The 27,840-nt window shown below is 39.5% G+C and overlaps 1 protein-coding gene across 14 annotated transcripts in view; it reads left to right on the top strand.

Moving 5' to 3' along the window:
- LOC100116974 (neurabin-1) overlaps nucleotides 1–27,840 on the top strand; it is a 554,139-nt gene that overhangs the window by 96,853 nt on the left and 429,446 nt on the right. For all 14 annotated transcript variants that reach the window (XR_004345143.1, XM_031932213.2, XM_031932231.2 and 11 more), the window contains 2 exons: nucleotides 4,674–4,931; nucleotides 5,013–5,377. Coding sequence is in view for 13 of the 14 variants with exons in the window: in XM_031932213.2 (XP_031788073.1) it covers nucleotides 4,674–4,931; nucleotides 5,013–5,377 (623 nt within the window). In the remaining variant the exon portion in view is untranslated. The remainder of the gene's footprint in view (nucleotides 1–4,673; nucleotides 4,932–5,012; nucleotides 5,378–27,840) is intronic.

The following is a 27,840-nucleotide window of genomic DNA, read 5'->3' as shown; positions in this document are numbered from 1 at the left end:
TATGATAGATATGAACAAATAATGTAAAATTTATAAATAATTATAAAATAAAAATAGTAGAGTCGAAAACAGTACAGGTAGGGCGATCTAGCGAAGAATCGGCAAGGCTAAGAGAGTAGTGTGGGAGGGACAAAGGGAGCGGGAGAGGACCGGAAGAGGCGGCAGCCAAGCGGAAAGATGCGACGCTATAGGTTGATGACCGATATAGAGGGCGCTGACGCAGACCCAAAGGGATGGGCATGTAGGAAAAATCGGGTTGGAGAGGGAAAAGATGCGACGCGGGGGTGAAGCGAGGAAAAGCGTGCGGAAGAAAGTTAAGTCCTGTCGAGGAGTTCAGTCGAGGTGGCTGCTCCTAAATAACTTCAAATTTTAAGCCGTGGTGGCAAAAGCGTGCATTATAAAACATTTCTAAGTAAAAGAAAAATATATTATTAAAAAGAAAATATTTGAAGCGAAGTGTTTTATAATTATTTTTCGGAAATCTACCTATCAACATAAATATTAATAAATATCAAAGGAAGGAAGAAGTTTACAAACTTGTAAACTTTGAATTTGATTCAATCTACAATTGAAAAAGTAAGTAAGATTTTTATAAAGGTAAATTTAAAAAAGGTTGGAAATTTGAGTAATGAGCAGGGTTTGAACGCTGCCATTCATTATCACAAATATTTTTGGGAGAACTTGTTTGGAAGTTTGGAGGGTTGATTGGACTTCGCTCTTCGGAGGCCCTTTGACCTACAAACTAACTAAACCTGTTTATTAGAGTGGGAAGGGATATTTGTTTAAAACTCTCGCGAATTTTTAAAATAAAATAAGGAACGACTCCATCCCGAGTTCAGCGGAAGCTATTTTTTCAATATTAAAAAACGCTTCCATCGAAATATTGGAGCAACGCGATAGTGGATTGTGTTTGTTTATTACATATACCGCGATCTAAAATTACCTAGTTCGAAACGACGAAAACAAAGCAAAATGCCGCGTTTGGAGTAACGATTTCAATCAAGCTCGTTACAATATATATATATATATATATATATATATATATATATATATATATATATATATATATATATCAAAGTCAATCGTTTGACAATGTAGAATTATATTTACAGTCTTAACCCTAATAGCACATAATATTTCAAAAGATTTGTATATTTTACAATATTTTCGAAACATTTTTGAAACAATTTAAAACTGTAAAATAAACATTTTAATAAAATATATGACCCACAGATTTATAATATATTTTTCAAATATGTTATTGTAAATATTGTAAGGGAAATATTGAAAAATATTTTAGGAATATTTTTTTAAAATATATCTTCGTTTGATTCAAGCATATTTCGTGAAAAATATTCTCTAATATTGCACAAATATTTTATCAAAATATTTGCATAAATCGCTATAAAATATATCTAAAACATATTTTTTAATATTTTGTAAATATTGCTGAGAAAAATTTTAATTTCGTTCACAAAAAAAATTGAATAAAATACTATGAAAAATGTTGAAAACATTTTAAAAAATTGTTTTTTAAAAATATTTCAAAAGGTTAGTAAAATATTTTTAATAAATATTTAACTACAAGAGTTTGATAAATTTTCTTCCAAAGATTTTATAACGTTGCATTCATATTTTATTCAAATATGTACATAAATAGTGTAACGAGTTGAGCACTGCGGCTAACTCGTAGCTGTGAGTACCGCTGCGCCGCGACGAAACAGGGTAGACTCGCGCACGCGAGGAAAAACACGTGCGAATTCGGGAATAAGAGCGAGAGAGATTGAGAGAGCGAGCGCGTGTCCGAAAGTTTGGCCGACTACTGACTTGATATCTAAGCCTGAGTCGGTTGAAAAGGGGAGGTTAGTAAAGTCAGATAATGACTACGATGCATCGGAGGCTTCTGCATCATCATCATAATCTTCGTTAATTCCCTCGTCGTTGTTTCTTTTAACCGTTGTTATAGTATGTACCGCAGATGGCTTTGTCTCAGTAGCAGTAGCAGCAGCAGCGTCATTGAAACTACCTGTATCTGCTAAGATGGCGTCGGTTAATGTCTCGTCGGCTTTAATCTTGACAACTGTAGCAGTAACACTGGTCGTATCTGCTGCTGCTGTAAGGTACAATGGCGCCTCGTTGACCTCTATTTCGACGACTGAAGGTTTTTGTCTGCTTCCCCTTCTGACCAACAACATCATCGTTATCTAGTTGTGTGAGCCCAATCAGCAAATATTTTTTAGTGTCTGCCATCGTGTAATCAAGATCCAGAAACAGCTTATATTACTGCATAATAACTAGAACTTGCCAGGCATTTTGCATTTCGCGACTTACGAAAGACTCGTTAAAAGCACGTATAATATCTACCTCGCTCTTTAGCAAACCGTGATTAAATAAGTACATAATAGTACGAAGACTGCAGAAGCCTAAAATAAATTTAAGTCGCTTCAATAAACAGCTGACCAAGCAGTATTTTAAAGAACGACGCCAAGCTTCATTGCAGAAAATGTGTACTGTCGGTTCGCGTACAAGAACCGCGCTTAAGACGGTTAGCACGATTCTCAACAGATGCGGCTTGCCCATTGTAGATTGTACAGCTCTCTTGGAAGTTTTCGTGGCTTTTTCTGTGTACTGTTTGATGGCTAGCTGCTTAACTCGGGCCTCTTTTATAGTGCTACCAAGCTACAAATCTCACTAAATAGAAGGAGTTTTTCGCTTACGAGAATAAAAAAAATCGCTTCAGAATTAAACTCCCAGCACAGGTGCGCAACACCTAACGCCTCGTACGCGCCAGGATTTTTCTTAAATCACGGGACTTAGCGCAATCGCCGACGTTTGGGAGAACGTGGGGGAAAGAGGGAAATAATCACACAAATAGTTAGGTTTTATTGCACTTATATTTCGCCCAGCCTTTCCCTACAACGGGGTGGCAGTATGGCCACCCGCGCACTTGTAGCCACGCAGGGCTCCGGCACACGGAATGCGAAATTACTCCCCAACGTAGTGCTCGTCCGAAGCTTTCGCTTCTAAACGTAGGACTAGCTCTTCTCGCTCCTTATCTCTCCTACTCCTATGCACGCGTGCTCGTCCCGCAGCTGTAGCCCCGAACACCACACGGTGAGTAGCCTCGGCTCTTTCTCTCACTCACACGTACACGCGCACAGGTCTGGCCAGCCGTTTGCAGCAAGCCTGACCTGCACCGGCGTGCAAGATGTCGCCCGCGTTCTCTCTCTCTCTCTCTCTCTCTCTCTCTCTCTCTCTTTCTCTCTCTCACTCGCGTTTTCCCCGCGCTTCTCTTGCGTCCGTCATCTGTCTTTCTTACTCCCGCGAACAATGGCCCGACGCCTAGTGTGACGCACGTCGAGGTGTGCGCCCGCACTGCACTCCAGCACTCTCGTCTCTATCTCTCTCTCTCTCTCTCTCTCTCTCTCTCTCTCTCTCTCTCTCTCTCTCTCTTTCTCTCTCTCTCTTTCTCTCTCTCACACACCCTATCGCGCGCGCACTCTCACTCTATCTCTCTCTCTCTCTCTCTCTCTCTCTTTTCGCGTCCTCCCGACGGCCCAGTGGCTCGCACCGAGAAGCTTCCCGAGGATGTTAGAGACACCTACCTTGTTAGAGGAGGGGACGAGCCCCAGGATCCTCTCTCTCCCTCGCAGCACGGGAAGCCTCGCTGGCCTCGCGGTCGCTAGCTTCCGGATGCTCTCTCTTGCTGTCTCTCCACCTCCCTCACTCTGGGACGTAGCTTGGCTGGCGTAGCTCTAAAAAGGTATTCAGTAAATTTTAGTTTTTATTTTTTATAATTTTCTGCGAAGCTTGTACGGGGTGTTACAAATCTAGTAGCTTGAAAAGAGATTATCTGCACAGTTATATGCTGAATATCTATAAAAATTGTTATGAAGCTACTTCGCCTTATATTTATGTACCTGGCGTATGTATGTGCACGTGTGTGTGCGTGTGTGACAATATAGGTACGACGCCGTAACTGTGTTGTGTAGCATAGCTCTTAGGCTGTACATCAAAACGTTGTTATTACGCGAAATTATTGGAGCGATAGTTTCGTAGATATAAGCGATCGATTGGCTTAAATATTGTTTTTCATCGATATCTTAGAAACGGTGAGAGCTACGCAAAAACGGACAAAATTTTGGGGTTACCTAAAGCGGACGTACTTCTAGGGACCTACCTAATGGTATATGTTATAAAGTGGTTTATCGATATTGCCAATCAATCGATTCCCAAAATCTGTTGTTTTAACTCGCAACTGGGCTCAAAAGTTCCGAGAAATTTAAAATATAATAAAAATCTCCAAAAATGCGAAAATCTGAGAAAAAAGTGAAAATTCTGGCTTTTTAGGCATTTTTTTCCATTCTCGTTTTCTCTTTAACACGTAGTACCATAAGTTGACTGCAATTTTTATTGCATTATGAAAATTAAATTGTAAAATTAATAAATGTATTATTCTTAATGAAATGAAAAAAAGAAGGGAATGGAAAAAGGGTTGCATTCTTTTACTAATACGCAACCCTGTACTCATCTAAGTTTTTAAGGCGTATTCCTATCTACTTGCTGACTTTGGAATTATTTTTTACAATTGACGGTTATTATTTATGTCTGTTTGTAAAGCATAATGTATATTTTTAGCGATAGCTAAAAAGAGTATATATTTTCAATTGCAGATATTAGTAGAAAATGGAGTACACTATTTTGAAGATGGGCATTTTTGGATGGAAGTAGCAGGGATTCCAGAATCAGAAGACGATGAAGAAGATGGTTGTAAATCGATATCAAGAAAGACAGCTATAACTTTTGATACAGGCCCTATACGAGTCTACTCAACTCACTCCGTAAATGAATATGATCGACGTAATGAGGATGTTGACCCAGTAGCAGCTAGCGCAGAATATGAATTAGAAAAACGCGTAGAAAAAATGGAGGTAAAAAGTCGTATTAAATCGTTATTATAAAAATCAATAAAGTTTTTTTTTTTATTAATTTACTTACGTTAAAAAAATTAGGTTTTTCCTGTAGAATTAATGAAAGGACCAGATGGCCTGGGTTTAAGTATTATAGGCATGGGCGTAGGAGCTGACGCTGGTTTAGAAAAACTTGGAATATTTGTTAAAACTATTACAGAAAATGGATCAGCTGCACAAGAAGGAAAAATTCAAGTTAATGACCAAATAGTTGAGGTTGATGGAAAATCATTAGTTGGTGTGACTCAAGCCTATGCAGCTAGTGTTCTTCGAAATACATCAGGACTTGTACGTTTTGTTATTGGTCGAGAACATGATCCGCAAAATTCTGAAGTCGCTATGTTAATTAAACAAAGTTTACAAGCAGATAAAGAACGTGGACAAGATGAAATTACAAACACTAGCAGGTTTGCAAAATTTTACGATTGAGTTTTAATAAATCAGTTATTTAATTTAATTATTTGACTTAAATTCAACGTATAATACCTAATACCCTCATTTCCTGATAGCTGGCTCCCTCTCTCTCTCTTTATCTCTCTCCCTTTGTTTCTTTGCTCTCACTTAAGTCAGTCGGCTTGGAGCTTTCTGGACGTCTCTTGATCTTTACTTACTAATTGTTAATATGCACTCACTCAAAAAGGACAGTATGCGGCGAATACCCGTAAAAATTTGTGCTCATTTTTAAGTTCGAGAATATGACTAGAAGACGCTTAGAGCCATTTAAAGACTTAAAGACTCAAAGACTCTCTTACCGCTGACCCTGGCCCTTCCTGAAGGTGAGCCGTCAGCACTTTTAAAAGAGACCTCACCCAAGGTAATGGCAACGGCTATGTTACGCCATCTCCGTCTCTACTCCAAATCCTAACAGATTATCAGTTACGCGATATACTCTTTAGGTATCGAGCCCATCCGACCACCCGTTTATCAGGGAGGCGACTCCAAAATTTTAGAGCTACATCCTCTACCTGACAAGTTTCAACAGAAAAGAAAAGCCAACAGTCTCCTGGAAAGTAGTCAATCAACATAGAAGCATTATTCTAGCCAAATTATCGATTAGAAACAGCACCGTAAAAGCCGTAAAAGCACTACACGTCGTAAAAAATAGGAAACAAAAGCATTCGCACGAGATGTTTACGCAGTCTAAAGTAAGTGCTCTTTCTAAAAAAGTCTGCACATTAGTAAATGAGCAAGTTTGCAGAGTTGCACTCCCTGCACATGAGTTTAGAATCCAGCATCATCCTAGGCTACGGACAGACGACACTAACTCGATCCAGAGAGAGAGAGAGAGAGAGAGAGAGAGAGAGAGAGAGAGAGAGAGGGGGGGAGATTAGATTAATTATTTAATGATTAATTTATTGTACGTACATGTTGTACGATTACATATATAGAAATAGTATAAAAGTATAAAAAAATAATAATAAATTAAGGTATCTGTATTAGAGAATGTGTAGAGCGATAGTATGCAAAAGTGAAGATGGGTTGAGCGAGAGTGAGTAAGTGTGTGCTTGTGCGTGAGTGTGTGCACGATATTTATGTGTTTTCGAGTTCGAGAAAGTGCTCTTTAGCTAGTTTCCTGTAACTTGCGATAGATGTAGTGTTACGGATGTGTGATGGCAGGTTGTTCCATAAGTCTCAGCGTCTCTGTTGCGAAGGTAGGAATGCCCAGAGGTGTCACCTCCCCCCTCACAGGCCGGCGTGTCACGCGGAAATCGAAGTAGACCAGTACGTATGATGGTACGGCTGTATTAAACATTTTGTGTAAGAAATAAGCAGTAAAATACTTTCTGAGTCCGGCAGTGTTTAGCCATTGCAGCTTCCGCCTGTACGGAGAAATGTGCTTATCTCTCCTTACACCATATATCTACCGAATTCCTGTATTGACGAGCCTCTGTAGTTTTAAATCGAGTTCCTGCGTCAGGTCACAGTATACAAGAGAACAATATTTGATGAGGGGAAACAGGAGCGCTTGCACTGAGTGCTTGTGCAACCTGAGATTGGTACTCTTTCTGAAAAAATAAAACCTGTACATTAGCGAGTGAGCGTGCTTACACACTTGTGCGGCGTGCTTCTTCCACGTGAGTTTAGAGTGAAGCACCAATCCCAGATTACGCGCAGAAGATTCAAAGCTGACCTGGGCACCCCCAATATTAATAAAGGTGTTAGCTGTTGAAGGTAGTGCATGTATGTAGTAGGGGGACAATTGCCCAGGACAATTGCTTTAGTTTTGTTAACATTGAGTTTTAGCCTGTTCTGTGCAGCCCAGCCCATTATCCTCTCGGCATAAGCAAATCTTGTTTGATAAAGAATCGAGCTCCTCAAGATGGCATCGCTCGCTCGCTACTCCTACTCTTATTACGATTGTGCCGCTGGGCTCGCCGCTCGCTCTATATAGATATACGCGCGTGTTGTGTGCTCTCCCCGCTTTCTGCTGCTTTCTGCTGCAGCCGCTGGCTCGCTCGTAGCGCTGCTGGTGTTGCGCTCAGCTGTTTGCTGTAGCGCGAAATTATACGCGCATATAATCTAAAAAGGTATTCAGTAAATTTTAGTTTTTATTTTTCTTAATTTTTTGCGGAACTTGTACGGGGTGTTACATAGTCCCCTAGTGAAAATTTTTCGAAAAACGAAAAACTTTCACTATACTCTCTGTTTTGTGAAGGGATGTGGATTTGGAAGCTCGGAAAAAATGAAAAGTCTCGTTACTCTTTTGCTTTTTTATCTACGAGATTCGGCGAGGTGGGGAGGAGAAGGTTCCCGCGAGAGACGTGTGAGCGTTGATCGTTGGAAATTGACATCGTGTATGTGTGAGTGTATGTATTCGAGAATGTTCCAGACGCTTCTGGACTCAAAGGATACATAACATTCCGCCCACCTCGTTTTAACAAATTAAAACGACCAGAAAAGAGACAATCGTGAAGCATCAAACTTAAATACATAAATTGAATCTAATGCAATATCAAATTCTCGAGACTCTAAAGTTGATCTGTGAATTAAGAACTAAATATTAGTTTGAGTACGCAAAGATGAATTCATCATAAAGTATATTGATGTTGCAAGAAACAAAATTAAAAGTTACTTCAATATTGTCGACTAATGTTTTAAATACAAAAGAAACAACTCAAATGTTGCTGAACTCTGATTGTTAAAGTGTACGCCTTGCGGTGTTTAAGCATAACAATTTCAATATGCTTTATACACGATTTAAACGTAAAAATTCAAGATCATACCATTGGTGTTACGAAGCAATAAATTAAAAGCTAATTCAAAATTTTAATACTAAACTCTTACAAAAAATGACTCAAATATTTATTTTATATCATATATCCAGTAATGCGATAACACAATCGACAACGATTGAGATTTAATGCGTAACAATCCTCGAAACATAGCGCTCGGTATGGCGAAATACAAAGATAAATTAATAGTAAGATTATGAAAGTAACAAAATGACTCGACTTTTTACAAATTTAACTACTTCTCATCTTCATTCTTCTGCTGACGAGCTGTCCAGGAGTTTGACCAACTTGACGATGGGACGGCGTAGAGTAGTAGTTGCAGTCCTCACCGTAACCACACGGATTAAGTTGTCTTTCCCAGGGAAGACATCCTCCACTCTACCTAGTGGCCAACGGGTTGGAGATATTGTTTCATAGCGTATGAGTACCATGTCTCCGACTTTGATTGAAGGTTGTTTGTATTTCCATTTGGATCTTCGTTGTAGTTGGTGTAAATACTCCTAAGACCAATGGTGCCAAAACTTCTGGACTAGTTGAGAGGTTCTCCTCCATCTCTGCAATGGCCCAACCTTTTCTTTGCTGATATCTGGCTCTGTAATTAATAGTGACAATCCGCCAATTAGGAAATGAGCGGGAGTTAAGACAAACAGTTCTGCGGCATCGTCTGTTAATAGAATAATCGGATGTGAATTAAGGCAAGATTCAACTTGACAGAGAATAGCGGAGAATTCTTCAAAAGTGAGAATCGTATCTTCGACAACATGTTTTAAATGACGTTTGACCGATTTAATGGCTACTTCCCATATTCCTCCAAAGTGAGGAGCTCCAGGGGGGTTAAAAGACCAAGTTGTGCCGAGTTTACTCAAAGCTGATTGGATTGCGCGAGAACGATCTTAACCTTTTTTATAAATTCTCCTCAATTCGGCATCTGCGCCCACAAAATTTGTTCCTTGATCACTCTGTAAACTGACACAAGGGCCTCTTCTGGCGACGAACCTTTTAAGTGCAGCAAGAAATGATTCGGTGTCATATGACGAGACTAATTCGAGATGAACTCCTTTGGTGCTCAAGCAAACGAATACCACAAAATAACCCTTGAATGATTTAAACCCTCGATGTTTGGATGTACGCAATAAGTATGTTCCTGTGTAGTCTACTCCTGGGTTTGCGAATGCTCGAGCGGATTGAACTCTCTTAGCTGGTAGATTTTCCATCATTTGACCTTCTTGTGATGCCTGAAACCTTTTGCAAGTCACACAGTTGCGAATGAAAGCTTTAACTCTTAGCTTAGCCTTGGTGACCCAATATTTTCTTCTGATGTGCATTAAAGTCAGTAGTGTTCCTCCTTGTAAAGTCAGCTGATGTGCTTGAGTGATTACCAAGTCAGTGTATCGATGATTTGCAGGAAGTATAATTGGGAATTTCTCGTCTTCGCTAAGTAGCGCGTTTTTTAGCCTATCGCCCACCCTAAGCAATCCATCTCTGAGTATTGGGTTTAGACTTATTCACTGATCAGATTTACCTAGTTCCTCCTCCCGTTGAAGAATTCTCACTTGACTTGCGTAGCAGGTAGACTGAGACAATTTACACCAGATGAACTCAGCATTTCTCAATTCTGCGCCTGTCAAGAGTGACGAAGAGGGGTCAAACGATTGTTGCAAGAACGGTGAAATACTGTTCTTGAACGACGAATTTTTTACTGTGCAATTGATAAATCTTATTATATAAGCTGTAATGCGTGTCAGCTTATGCAAAGAAGAGAATTTATCCAGTAAATCCCAATTTTCATGTTGTTTTTGACATGTTTGCGCTAGTGAGATCAACACTGATTGTGTTTCTGATTGTCTTGATTTATAGGCTGTGCTATTTCGCGGTTCTACATCATGAACTCGCGACAAATCGAGAGTGTTTTCCGATAAACGTCTAGGATTATTTCACCATGTTAGTTACAGTTAAGTTCGCTGGCCGAACAACAGCGAGAAGCAATATCTGCTGGATTATCTGACAAGTTTATGTGATGCCAATATGCATCCGGTATGGTTGTAATGATGTCTGAGCATCTGTTTGCTATAAACGTTGGCCACTTGGATGGAATTTCCCTCAACCAGTATAACACATCTCTCACGTCTGACCATAAATGAACGGATGCTGATAGTTGCAGAGTATCTAAGAAATGTTTGGTCAATTTTGTTACTAGCTGCGCCGCACAATGTTAAAAAATTTTTTTTTTAATTAAAACCTAATATCTTACAATTGAGTGAACGGAATCGGATGAAATTTGGTTAGAGTATAGTTTGATTTATGTGGAATAAGAGAAAAATATTGGGAAGGCCCACAATAGTTTTCGGGGGCCCCAAAATTTAAGGAAAAAAGGCCCATTTTGCGATTTTAGCGATAAAATATTTGCCTTTTTCAATATTTATAATCGTTTTTGGAAAAAACTGCGACTTACAAATTTTTGTCTACTGAACTTAAATCTATCGAGAAAAATTGTCTTAGCTATTTCAGTTTTCAAGAGAATCCACTTCAATATGATAAATTGTGTATTTTTTTTTTTAAACCAAAAATACACGATTCATCATATTTAGGAGAAAATTCACAAGTTTTTCTTTCGGAAGCGAAAACTAAAGTAGCCCCAACAAAAACTCAATCCATTCCTCGACTGGGATTGTGCGCGGTGCACGGTGTGAAAAAAAATTAATTTTTGTATTTACGCACCGGTTACATATCTAATACCCTTAGATATGTAACCGCTGCGTAAGCTAGTATTGATGCGTCTGCGAAACCATGAAGTTCATACCGTTGGTTTGAAGAAAGTACGCCTATCCATCGATTGATACGAATGCTAGCTATTGGCTGTAAAGACAAATATAGATTTTTCCACTGCGTTGCATAATTATCAGGCAATGTTAAATCACATTCTCTCGTCAACATCCATAATAACTGCATGAAAATTTTCAAGGAGACAATAGCTGGAGCTATTTATCCTAAGGAATCATACAATTTCGCTACCCTAGCTAGAACTGACCTCTTTGTAACTGGACCCTCTAACGGTTCGAGCATGATATTAAAGTAGAAGCGACCCTGGTCGGGATCCCAAGCGATTCCTAAATCCGAAAACCCTGAACCAATATTAAGGTTAGCAACTGTGGCTCGCTTCTCCTGTGGAAGCCAGTTAATTAATATTTCTTCGTTGGACATCCACTTTCGCAAATTGAACCCACCGCTGTTCATTATCTTGATAACCTGTATCTGTTTTTCTTGGGATAGGACGTCTGTATCTGTTTTTCTTGAGATAGGACGTCGTCCATGTAGATCTCGTTCCTTAATACTTCAGCCGCTAGTGGGTATTTTGATTCTTCATCACACCTTAGTTGTTTAATAGTTCGACTAGCTAAGTAGGGGGATGGTGCAAATCCAAACGTTACTGTGGTCAGAAAATATGTTTGTATTTCCTGATTAGCTTCGTCTCTCCACACTATTGCTTGAAGATTCTGATCTTTCTCGTTTACCGAAATTTGTCTGAACATTTTTTCGACGTCTGCTACGAATACTACTCTATAAATTCTTCACCTAGTGAGAATTACAATAATTTTGGGTAAAAAATTTGGACCGATGTGAAGACAACTATTTGCAGACAATCCTATGTTTGTGATTTTTGAAGCATTGTATACTACACGAAATTGAGTAGTTGTACTACTATCCTTGAAGATGCATGATGTGGCGAAAAATAACAACGATCTAGATCTATAGTCTGATTTGAGATAAGCTTTATGTGTCCTTTTACGATGTAATCGTGCATACAATCGACATACGCCTTCTTGAAATTCGAATTCTTTGCGAACCTTCTTTCTGTGCCATGCAACGTATTGGCTGCTAACGTGTACGAATTGCGTCAATTATCTGGTATATTCGAATTTTTGGGTAGACGCACCTCATAGTTTCCCGCTTTGGTTCTAGTAACTGTCTTCTTATAGTAATCTTCGCATTCTTGTTCGTCTGCTGTTAGATGCTTCTTACGTGGAGTTTCTCCCATTTCCCAAAAACTTCGAAGTAGTGTGTTCAGCTCGACCTCTAAGGCTGAGTGGTTGACTGTTAATACGTGACGTTTCTGAGATCCAGCTGGAGTTAATCCGGACACAATCCATCCCAGTGACGTTTTTGTTGCTATTGGTGCCGTGCAGTCGCCTTTTGTTATGCCTTCCTCAATGATTTGCGCGTGCACTTGTGCGCCCAATAAAATGTCGATTCGATCTGATCCTCCAAACTTAGGGTAAGCTAAAGTGATGTCCTAGAAGTGCTCTCAGTTCGTTAATGAAGTAGTGAATGGTTTATACGTGGCGATTTTCGGTATCACATACGCAGTTACGTCACACAAAAAGTTGGATTTGAAATGTGGTTGCACGTTGAATTCTACTGTGCTTTTACAAAGATATCCTTTATCGGCTCCAATGCTAGTTATCAAGACTCTAACAGATTTCTTTTTGAGTTTTAAAAATTGACACAATCGCTCCGAAATAAACGACGATTGCGCCCCTTGATCGATAAGAGCTCGACTTAGATGTTTAAAACCATCTGTCGATTGAACGTGAATTTAAGCTGTGGCAAGTAAAAAATGAATCGCAGTTGCCTGTGTTCACTTTATTGAGTGCAGGTTCAACGTTCGAGGGTTTTTTGGTTCCGAACTGTTTTCAATGAATCTAGCGTACCACCCGATCATTACCAATACTCTCCTTAATTCTCTAACATTACGTGGAGCTAGACAATTCAATACCGGCGCAACTTTGTCTGGATCAGTTCTAAGCCCGTCTTTATCCATACTGAAACCTAAGTATTTGATCTGACTCACGCAAAATTGGTATTTGTTGGGATTGATAGATAGTTAGTCCGGCTGAAATCAGTTTTTGTAGTACATACTTGACCTTTGTTTTATGCTCTTCGAAGGTGTAAGTGGCAATCACTATATCGTCTAGATAGCCGAAGATTTGTGGAGTGTCTTCGGGGCCGAATAGAGTGTCCACTAGACGTTGTAGAGTCATGGGAGCGTTGATAAGGCCGAACGGCATTCTGGGGAATTGCCACAGTCCATATCCTGGCACAGCGAAGGCGGTATATCTTTCTTCATCCGTGTCTTGCTTCGGCACCATCACTACTTGGCTAACAAAATCACTGGCCGATCTCTCTATAATATCTAGTCTCTCTAACTCCTTTCTGAATCGATTCTATCTTCTTGGGTGATCTCCGGCGGAACTTCTGTCTCACTGGCGTGTCACAAGTTAGGCGGATGTAATGTTCGGTGAGATCTGTAAAACCTAATACGTCCGACGAGTATTCAGGCAGGGTTCCGTCGACTATCTCCTCTATCTGTTTCCTTTCATCTGCATCCAGTTCTGTTATTCCGGCGCATTCAGCAAAGACCTTATCATTTTCAGACGGGTCTTGACTACTAAATCTTCGCCATATTCCACCATTTGCTCTCCACCAACCCCTGTGATCTGTATCTATTTTAAAGATTTCACAAAAATCTCTACCGAACACCACGTCGTGTCCAATCTCTTTAACTGCACGGGCTGTAATGGTCGCATCAATACCTTCCAATTCAATATTGATCTGTAAATATCCCATTACGGGTGATAATTCGCCAGTAATCGCCTGAATAGAAGCTTTAGCGGCTGTCAGTCGGCCTTCGAACTTCTCGGCTACTCTCAGACCTACTAAGGTGATTACAGCGCCAGGGTCGAAAAGTGCCCGATAGGTTGTTCTGCTCAAGACTACTTACATGTAGTTCCGATTGTCAGCTATTACAGCGGTCGTAAGGGGCTGGTGGGCTTAAGTAGTCTGAGTCAGGATCAGGCGGTATCGGCTTTTTCTTTTCATTATCTTCTTTAGTTTCTGGGTGTGATTGGTCTTCGGCTGCTATGTCTACCGACTGTAGCTGTTCGAGGGCCAATTCAATCTTACTCAACTTTCAAAAATCTTGTTCTTCTTCTATCAACTCGACAATCTTCTCTCTCTCTCTCTCTCTCTCTCTCTCTCTCTCTCTCTCTCTCTCTTGGCTTGGATTGGCGTATCTTCACAGGTTCCAGAGACCTCCAAAAGGTCTGGGTCGTCTGATAGATCCGACTGCTTTGATTCCAACTCGAAAGAAACTCTCTTCTCTGACTTCTCTACTTTTAACGGCTCAATTTCACACTCCTCTCCAACTGCTGTCTTCTCGTTCTTTACTCTACTGGCAACTCTCTGCTTGACTTTATCGATGCATTCTCGGGAATCAAGGATGCCCTATTTTAGGGTCAGGCCTCTAATCTTTGATGCGTTCTTGTCTACGGAGGATTGCCTCCTGTTGTACTTCACTCTCTCATCCAACAACGGCTCATCTGATTCACTACTTAAGTCCAGTGTTAGCGGCGTAGATTTGTTCCACTCGTTTTGAGTTTCGAATTGGCTGTAATGCACATTGCTCTGGAGTTCGTTTCTCCACGGGCAAGATACGTTGTCCTCTTCGTTGCTCAATGAGTTTTGAACTGCTTCACTGGCTGCTACTCTGTTCTCCTCCACTACTCCATCTCGGTTATTTGATCAACGGGTTACGTTACCATTTGGCCGCAACTTCTCTTTCTCTTCTCTTATCTCTGTGCTGTTATTTGACCAACGGGTAACGTTAGCGTTTGGCAGCAACTTCTCTTTCTCTTCTCTCATCTCTGTGCTGTTATTTAGCCAACGGGTTATGTTAGCGTTTGGCAGCAGCTTCTCTTTCTCTTCTCTCATCTTTAGTGGTCCTTGACCACTACCTTCCCCTCCCAAAACTTCAACTACCACTGATAACGATGTTACAGAACTAGAAGTTTTCATGACTCCGTCTGAGGCCGTTAATGCGGTGTTGCGGGTGGCATCGGCCCCAGGGATGCCCCCGCGTTGCCATTTCCCCACATGGTTCGGATTGGGGCACAGTTTCCACAGTTCTGGAAAGTTGCGCCGAATTGGCCACAGACTTGACACTGGACTTGGCTTTGGCTGCGGTTTGGGCAAACTGGTGATTTATGGCCTTTTTGGCGGCATGCATAACACTTCACAGACCGTGAAAGACAGACTGATGCTCTATGGCAAACCTGCTGACAGTGATAGCACGCTCCCACAAATTGTGTAGAACCTTATTTATTGTACTGGTTTGGTGGTTGACTCTGGGTAGCATCAATGGTGCCAGTTTTGCTTTGCGGTTGTTGTGTCTGTATTTGCGGTTGCGTATTATCTGGCTTCCATACTTGTGGGCCACTTTTAGTTTGCTTGTAGTCGCTAGTCGAGTTGTTGTTCACCGGTTGATCTGTGATCGTGGCTGAGGTTACGATTGGCTGATTCTGCTGTTGCTTCTATTTTCTATTTTTATTGTCGTTGTTGTTGCTTTGCCGGTTAGGATTTGCGTCGGTAACTCCAGCTGCTTCCTCGACTTCCTTGGTGGCTTCTACTTTTGCTTTTGAAGCTGGTGTCCATGCTGCGGCTGGGAATCGGCTTTTCTCAACAGTTGTTGGTGAGGTATACATCGTGTCCTTTTCCATTTCCTCCTCTAACGTCCGACAGTACTTCTTAACATCTTCATAGGATTCTATCTTCTTCCTCCTAATCGCTTTACGGTATTTCGGCCGTAATCTCTCCGTCAATAATGTTAGCTGTTCTTTCAATCTCATTGGTCTCTTTAGATGAGCTGCGATGTACTTAAAATTCATAATGTATGTGGCTATCTTTTCCCCTTGTTTTTGTGTCCATCTACGTAGTTCTTCTATCACGTCATTGTCGCTCACTTCACTGATGAACTGCTCTTCGAATGCCTTCTTGAAAGTCTTCCAGTCTTTAAATTCTTTTTTCTGTTCTGAACCACATGCTGGCTTTTTTTGATAGAGTATACGGGATCATGGCTAGGATCTCTTTGCTTTTATGATGTAAGCTCTCCTTGCACTCTTTTATCTGGGATAAATATTCCTCCGGGTCATCTCTAGTCTCACCGGCGAATTTGATGTTCCATCCTTGCACAATTTGAAGTTGGTACAGTTGTTTGACTAGTTTATCCTCCTGTTCAAGTCGCCGGGATGATTTCTTCTTGCGACTTTTTATTTTCTTAGTTTCTTGGCGGTCAGAACTTGAGGAGCTATCAGAGTCGCTTTTCTGGCTGCTAAGGCTATCACTGGTGCTATTCGGATAGAAAAAATTATCCGACTAAACCACTATATAAGTCGTAGGGCCCGCCCAGGGTCTGTCTCTCTCTCTCTCGCTGGGAAAAATCCGACTAGACTTCCGAATTTTTGATTAGTGGAACTTTTAATTGCGGAACGTCTTGATTCTTGGCAAAAAAAAATTTTTTATTAGGGTTTCGCTAGCAGAGAAGCTACGGATAATTAGTCACTTAATTAATTGACAATACTACGACTTATTCGACCGTGAATCTTTAGTTGTAACAGTGATCAACTCTTTAGCCGTTCTACTGTTAACCGGCTAAAATAGGTTGATCCTTCTGGGTCCACAAAAATAATTTTTATTAAGGTAAAAGGATTCTGCGAAACTAGCGAGAGATCGAAAGTCAGTGTTAGTTCTCACAACACAATTATATGGGGAAAAGATATCAATATATATATATATATATATATATATATATATATATATATGTTTATAAATTATAAAGAAATTATATATATTATTATCATAGATATCAAAATATTATTTCAATTAATACTTATAATTATCCATGCATAATCGATATATATGGCATCAGGTGCAATTAGGTAGTAAAGGGTGTAAATTAATTTTCTTTTATTGCTATTGCTTGATTTGACTCACAATCAAGCTGCGACAAACATTTTTTATTAACTCCTTCGAGGTTATAAGGATAGTCGGCAGAATGGCTATAATTGAATCTTAGTTTGAAATTTTCCAATGAAGTCAAACTTGCTATCACAAAACTTTTCCCGACATTAAATTCTTCAAAAAAAAAAAAAAAAAATTGTTCGGCTAAAATGATTGTACTATGCGAATTATCAAGCGACTGTGAGCATAAGGAAAATTTTTTTTTTGTTTTTTTTTTGTTTATTATTTCTATCGACTTTAACTTTCTCAATATATAAACCAGCGAGAAAAAAAATTATTTTTCAACTCTCAACACTCAACTACTGCTGGATATATATTTTTTTTATTTCCGTAACAACTAAATTTCCATTGTCGTTCATGAAATTACGGCTGTAATACGCGAATCAGGGCAAACGATATGTTCACTTCTGTTCACCTCAATTCGCCACGTGATCGTGGCCGACGGCTGCAAATTATCAAGACGATACAAAAATTTACTTTTCTCGTTTTGAACACTTTATAAAGTCTAAAACTAGACGAAGAAATTTTTTTGAAAAAATCTGCTAAATGTTTTTTTCAATTACTAGGGCTTCGAATTTTCACTTTTGAGAACTCCAGTTTTTCGACTACTGAGGTTAACTATACGTGGTTGGCGGTTTTTGGCCAAAAGTTTTACGGCTACCCTAGTGGAAATGGATTGTGTGCCAAAGTGTGCCAAAGTGTGCCATAGTGTGCCATAATGTTCCAAAGTGTTCAAATTCGGAAATTTATTACACTTTGGCATACCTTGGTATACTTTGGCACATTCTGGCACACTTTGGCACATTTTGACACACATGGGTTTTTCGGAAATTGAGGACTTAGAAAATTTTTGCACGAACTCTGGAAAACTTGTATTCCCGACGGATTCCTCTGTTGAGGCATGTTTTTCCAACATTTACGGCGGACAGCAGCTTTAAGGCAATTACGGGCAATTGTTAATTAATATTGTAAAAGTACTAATTATCTAAAGCTGCTTGAAGTACATGAGTTTAAATTTTTGTATTAACTGTAACGAGTACTTGTGGCTCAGTGGTAGACCTTCAGCTTACTAACCCAAAGGATCCGGGTTCAAGTCTTACCGACGCTAGAATTATTATTTTTATTATTTTTTTAATTAAATTATTTATTGTTACGTTCTATAACTGGTACTCCAAGCTACGTAACGATCGTAGATTTTCTGCGAAAAACACGGAATCTATCGCAGTTTATCTAGTTGTTAAACACGTTCCGATCGGATTTACTAATGGGCGCCAGGTCGGCTTGACTCTTCTCGATTTACATTCGCGTGGGTCCGGCTAAAGGAGACTCTCCCTCGGAGGAGATTCAGACGTGATAGGTCTTGGGTCAAGGGAATTAAATTCAGATTGCACCTTTTCTTACAATAATTCTTGGAAATGTTTATTCTCACTTTCATAAACAGACCGACGGTAATCCGGCTTCAAAAGTTTCACCGTCACGAATATGGCCGACACGATTACTCACGACTAACACGCGAGCTCTGAGAGCGACTCTGAATATTTCTCTCTCTACCTGGTTAACACTTGATCTGCAACTTCCTTCCGCACGTACTGTTGTTGTCTCGTACTCTGAAATTTCGGCGTGGCAAAGAGCAAAAAAAACTACTTTTAATGCGACACAACCGGGGGGTCTGGACCAGGCAGCGACTCGAAACCTAATGCATGCGTTCTCTCGCTAACTTCGACACGAGGTTCTCAGACTCACACCGGTACGCATGCGCGTTACATTTCTCCGTTGATTTATCATTATTTGCACATCGTTCGACAGGACATCTTACTTAGAGATACATTTTCTCTCATTAATTTCACTCCAGCATTCCATACAATAGTTTTCTCTTCCCGAATTACATTGTTAATCCCGATTGAAATATTACAAATACGTGGACTCTCACACACATGCTAACTTATTCGTGAGCTGCGAGCGGGCCCGCACGACGTGGTTTTTCCCCTCCCAGCGGTTCGCTCTCTTCCTCGTTCACGCTGGTGCTGTGTCACGGTGCGCTCCTCGATGTAGTGTGTACGTGTAAGCTGGCGGGCGTGTATTAGTGATGTTGGCTACGGGCTACGCAGTACAGTGCAGCTTAGTCTGTTACTCTCTCTCTCTCTCTTTCTCTCCGACGGGTAGTAGTAAGCATTCGACTGCTATCTCCTTCTTTATCTCTTCTGACGGAACTGGCAGCGAGCATCCGATTGCTATCTCGTTCTCTCTCTCTCTCTCTCCTATACGAACAGATTTACAATTTCGTTAATACCAACTCCTAGAGTGGTACAGCCCCGACAGAGAGTAACCTGAGAGAGAGATACTTTTACTTTGACGGTCGCCCCGTCGCAGGTCTGAGTTGAAGTCTCCCATTATAACCTTCGTGGAATAGTTGTCCATGTGGGTTGTTATCTGGTCTATGACGTTAGAGCCTTAGAAGAAAGGAGCATGAGGTGGACGATACACAACCCCCACGAAGATAGGAGAACCTCCCTTTGCCGATACCTCACAAAAGCGGTATTCAGGCTCGCCTGGCTTGATAGACCATTCACCGTCGGATAATGAAATAACACCGACTGTCAGAGATTTATGTATAAATTTCTGTTTCTGTCTCATCTGTACAGCAGGTAGTCATCCAGTGAAGGGATGGATGTCACCTTGTCGCTCAGCCAGGTCTCAGTAACAGCTATTACGTGGAATGGAGAGCGAGTGCATAAGAAAAGCCTGATCATCTCAATGTGACCCGTGAGCGAGTTCGCATTGAAATGACAGACTTTTAGACCTTCAGACAGAGATACCTTAGAATCAGATAAAGACATAGAAAATGAGCTTGATGGTAAGTGTGTAGTAGCTTCATTGTTGGACAATGTTGACAGCAGGCAGAATCCAAGCTAAAAAGCGTTCAGCTCGGCGTCGGTAGTGATGACGGTAGCGCGCTCGCTGTCATTGTTGCAGCGCATGAAGAGTCTCCCATCCCTGACAAAAGTTCGGTAACCCTGCCTCCTCTTGGCCTCCAGCCTAGTCCTTGAACGCAGCTTATGGACGTTTGAAGGGACCAGCTCATTGATGTTTATGAGCCCTTGATGGTCAGGGCTCAGAGCTTTCGCCTCTTCCAGCAAGGTTGCATCGAGTTCGCTGGTTTGTAGCTTGCGTTTCCGGGCTTAGACGACGACGATTGAGCGTGCAAGCGCATTTGAAGAGAGGATGACGGCTAATTGTGACAGTCTTCCGTCACCCCTGGTGGAGTTGTTTGTTGCATTTAGCCTCCCCATGGTCTTGACGGATGCCACGTCTCTTCCGAGGACCGTGTGGTCAAGCGCGCTTATTACTGAGTACGCGAAAAGGTGCAGCGAGGTGTCACGGGTATAGTGCAAGCCCGTGACAACAATTACACTGTTTGAGGTCTGCTCTTGGCCCCTCTTGACCTCAGCCAGTTCACTGCGTAGTGCTGCTGTTGTCCTGCTGCGTTATAGGCTCCTCAATGACAGATCTTGAATTTGTGACTGCATCTCGGCGATGGTAGACTCAGCATTGTGTATGCGAGTTTTGAGCGCAGGCAGCTCATCAAGGGCCTTAAGTCGCTTTTCCAGTGGGCTCTGACGCTGTCCAATTTTTGAGATCCTCTCAGATACGACGTTCTGTGTCTCGAGAGACTCCGCTTGAGCATTGCGTATGTCGTTCAGAGCTTTGCGAATATCCTTCAAGGCGGCTTCAATGGATGGTGTAGAAGTTGTCACTCCAACAGAGCGGGTCGGTGAGTGATTTCGCGAAGTGTTGGCTGATGGTGGTACCGACCTGGTCTTCTTATTTCTGCCTGCTGTTGTTGTTGTAGTTACTACTGGCGCCCTTGGCGTTGATATCGCTCTTCACGTTATTGCTTTCTGTGCATGGGAGACAGGCTATGATCTGCTTATCGTTCACCACAATAGTCTTGACGTTTGTGGTGTTCAAGAACTTTGTGCTGTATAGTTTGTTTACAGCTGTTGCATTGTTGAAAAAGTACTTCCACATTCTTCTCGCCGTTTGCACTCATTTTTCGTCGATAACTTACTAGCAGTCGATAAGGCAGATATTTGTGGAAGGATGATAAGTTATCGACGGAGTGGGAGAGTAGTTGTTATAACAGTAAAGAGCCCGAAGGCAAGAAGCGGCAGAAAGGTGGTTCAAAAGAAAGACTAATGAGAGAGAGAGAGAGAGAGAGAGAGAGAGAGATAGAGAGAGAGAGAGAGAGAGAGAGAGTTTGAGCAACTGATCTAAAAACTCGCGAGTTGGCTGTATAAGTCTCGAGCGCGGCCCTTGAAGAGAGTCCGCGCCTTTGCGTGTAGCAGTTGAGAGTTAGGTTGTCTGCGAGACGAGGTCTCGGCTAGTCATCTGCATCGTTCTGCTACCCGCGGTTAACTGTCTAGCGCGAGAGAGCGCCGGACCTATTCGTCCAGAGCCCGATTATTTCTCGACTTCTTTTTGCGCTGATGTGGAGAAGGTTTGGAAGGAAGCGAGTCGACTTCTTGTTGTGGCTCTTTCTTTCTCTTAAAATCTTCCTCTGGGCTGACTGGCCTTGGTGTGGTGTCTCGAGCTCGCTAGCCGAGTGTCGAAAGTGGGGTACATCTCCACCAAGCAGGGGCCGGGAGACTACTGATAGTCGTACTCGCGTCCGCCCGGCTTTTATAGGCGTCTTTATAAATGAATAATGAATAAGTAAATTCACTTACCTTGTGTTGATCTCGAACAGCGTTGAAAATGTACTTGTTAGAAAGGAAGGTTCTCGACGATAAAGTTGCACGCACCAACGTATTTGAAGTCTTCAATATAACTGATTTATTTATTGAGCTTTTACAAGTAAAAGTATTTTATATGTATCAACTAATAGAGATTTCCAGCAAGATATGGTTTGGATATATAACTGATTCGCGCCAATTGTCGAACAGCAACGTACGGAGTTAGCGACTGACTACGAACTGCTTGTTTGAGCGCGTGTAAGGCTTTTGAAGAAATTCGTTCATAACGCAATTTTTACAATATTTAGAAACTCAAAATTACTGAAAATGTATACGTTAAAAGTAGCGCTCGCTTACAACGTCACGAATTGCTTATTGAGCATTTCGCTGAATCAACACTGACATGCATTCCGCTGTGTGTCTACAGCGCACGCAATGCATATTTTCCTTCAAAAGCTTAAATTTCAATGTTTGTATTTTATCAAGATGATCATATTTTCAGTTTTTAAATAAATTTATGCGGTAAGTCGTACGACCTAAGACGTCGGGGCCCAAAACATTACAATTAATAAGAATTAATTGCAATGAGAATTTTAACTTTCTATTTAAAATGCTAATTCCGGAGAATTTAAGTTCATTGACTCTTGGTTAATTCGGCATTACAAAAGTGTTTAGTAGACAGATTTCGTTTATAAAAACTTAATATGTTACCAGGTAAGTACAGTTTTATTCTTGGAATTTGTAAGTTCCTACGTTTCTTAAATATGTACGGAGTTCCGCGCAAACTAGTATGGTCTGTGTAAGTATCTATGAGCGTTTCTCTGTGAAATTGAAAAAAAAAATTTTAATTTTTGGCTAAAGTGTACATATATTTTCTATATGTTATACCTGACTCCCAAAAAAAAAAAAAAAATTCAGTGCGATTTCTTTATTTGGCTTCGAGTTCTAGCTGCTCAAAGTTAAGGTTTCAAGCAATTTTTGCATTTCTTGCCTATTTTCAATGATGCGTAGCTCATAAGAGATGCATTTTTAACTAAAACTACCCAAATACTTTTTTTGTGAAATTTGTTGAATTTTTTAATAAAAATATTTTTAAAGCCCTAAATGTATGTTAAGGCTACCTTATTTGCATTTTAAACCTTGAAATATGAAAATCTGAATGTTTGATCCGGACTTCGACAACCTCAATACAGTAAAAAGATACCTTTTTGTAGTAAAAAACTAGCTGTAAAGTTTAAGAATGGGCCTGACCTTCTACTAGAAGTTATGTAAAAAACAAATGTGATATAATGGCTAATAAGTAGTTTTACATTCAAATTTGACACTTATAACCTAGTACATTTCATGACTACCGGTAACAACATGTGTTTGTATCGGTAGACATAAAATTTAATATCATAATCATAATCATAAAAATGTTACTTTGTTTGATTGATCTCAGTTCTTTTCTATCTGTAATTTTGTTGCCGAATATATCAAACTCGCCTAACCGTTTACTTTTTTTAAGGTTCATTTTATATATATATATATATATATATATATATATATATATATATATATATATATATATATATATATATAATATATATATATATATATATATATATATATATATATATATATATATATATATATATATATATATATATATCGAGTCACAATTTGAAAATGAAACCACTGAGTCGTTATAATTTTAACTTATCCTACTCTGGATATAACCTCTATACTTAATGTTGAGAATTCCATCGTGGGTACATAAGGAAATATCGGGCTGCCTCGCTTATCGGCAGATCAATATTTTACTCTCTTTTCAGCCAGAAAATTGCTCAAGCTAGGTACCCGTTTTTTTTACATTTTTTAGCTGCAAAGAACGTAGGTCTGAGCCCCGCATATGTAGCGTGATTTTAGTGCATAGCACACAAGACAGCATGCTTCCACTTGCCTTTACTGCAAAGGCGTAAGGTAGAACTGTTTTATGTCTACCCATAAAGTGAACTAAAAAGGCGTTTTAGCAAAATTTCCTAACTTTACCAGACATTTCCATATCACCAAGTATTCCATTACCTAATTCCTTTTCCTTGATTTCCAGATTTCCTCGATGACCTAGGCATTCTCCGATCACATTGAATTAAATAGAGCAAGAAACTTAATCAGAAGCTTGTCATCTATTATCTTTATTTTCTAATCATTATTTCCAAATTTAGCTGCGGCGCTTTTGTAATCTTTTCAGCTTATAGGGACCCAGGTTTACGGTCTACAGCGGCGAACGGCAATACGGTGACGTGGCGCGTTGTGCTCGGGCGTACGCAGGTAATCTGGGTTGAAACATCGAAAAATCCGTGCTAGGATCTCCTGCTAGTTTTTCAAGACAGTTCCTTAACTAATTTGACGTTTTCGCACCTGCAAACGAAGCCAAATCGACGCGGCACGTTGCGCTCGCGCGTACGCAGGTAATATGAGTTAAATCATCGAAAAATCCGAGAAAGAGTGACAAAGCTTGTTTTTCGGGACAGTTCTCCATCTGATTTGGCGTTTTTTCAGCGGCGAACGGCGATACAGTGACATGGTGTTGTTTGTCTGTGTTAAAACATCAAAAGAGTTCTGCTGGAGTGACCCTCCGCGTTTTCCGGGACTGTTTTTCACCTGAATTGGCGTCTTCTCACCAGCGCACGGCGGTACGGCGACGTGGTGCGTTGCGATCGAGCGACAAAACTTCTTTGCAGGAGGCAATGGGAAGGCTTTGCCTTATAATAATTAATTTAAACTACACCTTGGCACATCGAAGAAAGGCGAGCGAAGCGAGGGTAAAATTCAAAACCAAATTACGTAAACCCAACTACTCTATGCTCCCCGAGTTTAATAATTAATTTAACCTACACCTTGGTACATCAAAGGAAGGCGAGCTAAGCGAGAATCAGATCCAAAACCAAATTACGTAAATCCAACTACCTCACGCTTCCCGAGTTTAATAATTGATTTAAACTTCACCTTGGCAGATCGAAGAAAGGCGAGCGAAGCGAGGATAAAATCCAAACCCAATATATCTAAACCTTCCTCTGATGTGCCAAGATATTTTATTATTTATGTCGCTACGCGTGGGGCAGTTTGGTTGGCGCATTTTTTTTTTTTTTTATTTAATACTCGCTTTCGCTCGCCTTCCTTTGATGTGCCGAGGTGTAGTTTAAATCAATTATTATTGTCACAGACGCACATGTCTGGAAACGCGAGCTTGTGAGACGAGTCAGCGATAAGAGTCTGCCAAGCCGTACTACAATGCACCGCTGCGAATGCATCGTAGACGTTAGCTCTGTGATTAGAGCACAGGCCTCTGGCTCTCGGGTCCGCGAGTTCGAGTCCCGTCGTCTACTGTTTTCCCTTTCGATTCCGTCTCCTTTCTGTCCGTTACATTATAAACAAGAAGAAAAAGAAGAAGAAGAAGAAGATGTACACTTGTAGCGTTTAATGTTTACTGCGCATACGCTTGCCCGTTGAAGGACTTAAGAAGTGGGATAGTCTGCACGCCGCAAAAGTTTTTTTATTAGATTGAATATTCTCAACAACATTAAGTTTGTTTGAGAAGAGAGTATAATTTTTTATCAATTCAAAAATAAATTCTTTTTCAAATGCAATACGCAATTTGAGTAGTTTCTACATGAGTTTAAAGATTTATAAACAAATTTACAACATATTAAAGAATTATCAAAACTCGACAAATATTAATAAAATTCAATTCAATACCATGACATCTCGGACCACAAATAAATTTTTCAACTTTGACGAAACTAAGTCAGAGCGTTTCAATATATTATAAGTTTAAAATTGTTCGTGATCAGTATCCCTTATATTTATAACATTTTTCTTTAAATTTTACTTCATATAATTTTAGTCTTGCAATTCAGGTCGTCTGCTTATTATACCTTTTACAGCTTTGCAAACAAATCGCTTCTTAGACTAAAATAATGATTAAAATTTTGGACTAACAAAAATATAAAAGTGGTGCAACCACCTATAATGTAGCAGAAGCTAAATATTATCGTCATAGAAATTTGTTTCAAAGACTAGCCAAGTATTCAAGCTAGTATGATTTTCATTTTTGTTTAATTTAAGTAAAAAATTGAAAGAAGAAAAAATATGCTTTTAAAATAAATTATGTTATAAATTGATATGAATTCAAATATACATTCTTGAAGGTAAGTTTCATAATATAAATAAAGAAATGTAATGTTTATAAATATTATTCAAGCTAAAAATTTTAAAGTGAACGAGATAATAGTATATTTTTTAACTTATAGTACATTAAATATTGAAAGATATTAAAAGCATTATTTTATTTTGAAAGTATTCGTTCTTTATTTTTTATATTGTTTCATATCGTTTGAAATATAAGTAGTACATTATTTCACACATAAAAAAGCTTTTGTCCAAGATTCCATTGAGAAAAATTAGAAAAACGTCTTGTAAAATTATTTTTTGCATGTTTTTCTTGCTGTTTATTAAATTTTTAATTTATCATTTTTCGACAACAGTGACTTATCAACGCGTATTACAAATGTTAACAACATATCATTAAAAGTATATGGCTATGAAATCAAATATGAGAACAGCTAACAGTAGCGAACACATGAAAAAGAAAGTCCTCGAGTTTAAAGATCATGCTCATAATACACTTTTTGATATCTGCTTGTAAATGTTTAACCATTGATAAGTGTTCATGTCCTTCAAATATGAAAGTACCTGTCGAAGTACAGCTATTTTTAGTTGACTAAAGAAGTGCAAGACACATGAGTATTGAAAGTCTACAAATTAATCAAAATTCTCTAAACATAGAAGTGAGGAAAAGAAGCAGACCCCGATCTCCTATTAATACGATCTTATCTGACGAAAGTTATATTCAAGAAAGTGATAATGTGGATAGCTTTGATGATTCAGCCCGTAGTGTATGTACACAAACATCGCCGTTTCTGAAACTATCTAGAATAAATCTTACGAACACTGTATTAACAAGACAAAGATATAATGTTTCAGCAAGAGCCACGGCAGCGATAGTTAAATCAGTACTTATGGATTACAAAATAGTTGAAAAAAATGATATATCACAAGCAATTGATAAATCTAAGATAATGCGAGAAACAAAAAGAGTTGAAAAGACTGTTTTAACACAATATAAAGTGGCAGATGCAATCTCGGTTATAGGCGTTTATTTCGATGGTCGACGAGATAAAACGCTTGATCAAGAAAAAAAGGCAACAAATTTTATCGAAAAGTTGTGACGGAAGATCACTACTCATTAGTACTGGAACCTGATTCCCACTTCCTTGGTCACATCACTCTTTCTTCTAGAAACGCTATTACTATTTGCAATACTTTATATGATTATTTGTTCAAACATTCTCCTAGTATACTTGCTGACTTTACTGTTATTGGGTGCGATGGTACACCAGTTAACACTGGTGTTAATGGTGGTGCAATACGTTGTCTCGAAGAAAAGTTAAACCGTCCATTGCAGTGGGTCATCTGCTTAATTCATTTTAATGAGTTACCATTTAGACATCTTTTTGAAAAAATCGATGGTTTGGCAACAGGTCCACAAATGTTTACTGGTATAATAGGTAAGAAACTAAAAGAATGTGAAAATCTATCAATCGTCTCATTTCAAAAAATTTTTGTAAATATTAGTTTGCCAGTAAGTGATTACAAAATACTAAGTAAAGACCAACAGTATCTCTATCTTTGCTACAACGCTATAAAGTCAGGAGTCTGTTCACAGGATCTTGCAAATCGAAATCCTGGGCCCCTTAATTTATCTCGGTGGTTAACTACTGCAAATCGAGTGTTAAGACTGTACATGGCAACTGAGTCACCAACTTCTAAATTAATTGACATAGTTACCTACGTAATGAAAGTCTACATACCATTTTGGTTTCAGGTTAAAACTCAATCATCTATTAAAGATGGATATTTGCCACAAAAATACCTTAATATAATTGAACCAGTAATTGAGCGAAATGCTTATTTCGCTCACCCGGAAAATATACTTCTTAGTATGTTATT

The sequence above is a fragment of the Nasonia vitripennis genome (assembly GCF_009193385.2).
Source record: "Nasonia vitripennis strain AsymCx chromosome 1 unlocalized genomic scaffold, Nvit_psr_1.1 chr1_random0006, whole genome shotgun sequence".
Lineage (NCBI taxonomy): Eukaryota > Metazoa > Arthropoda > Insecta > Hymenoptera > Pteromalidae > Nasonia > Nasonia vitripennis.
The sequence above is the reverse complement of the archived record's forward strand: the minus strand, read 5'-3'. Positions and strand labels throughout refer to the sequence as shown.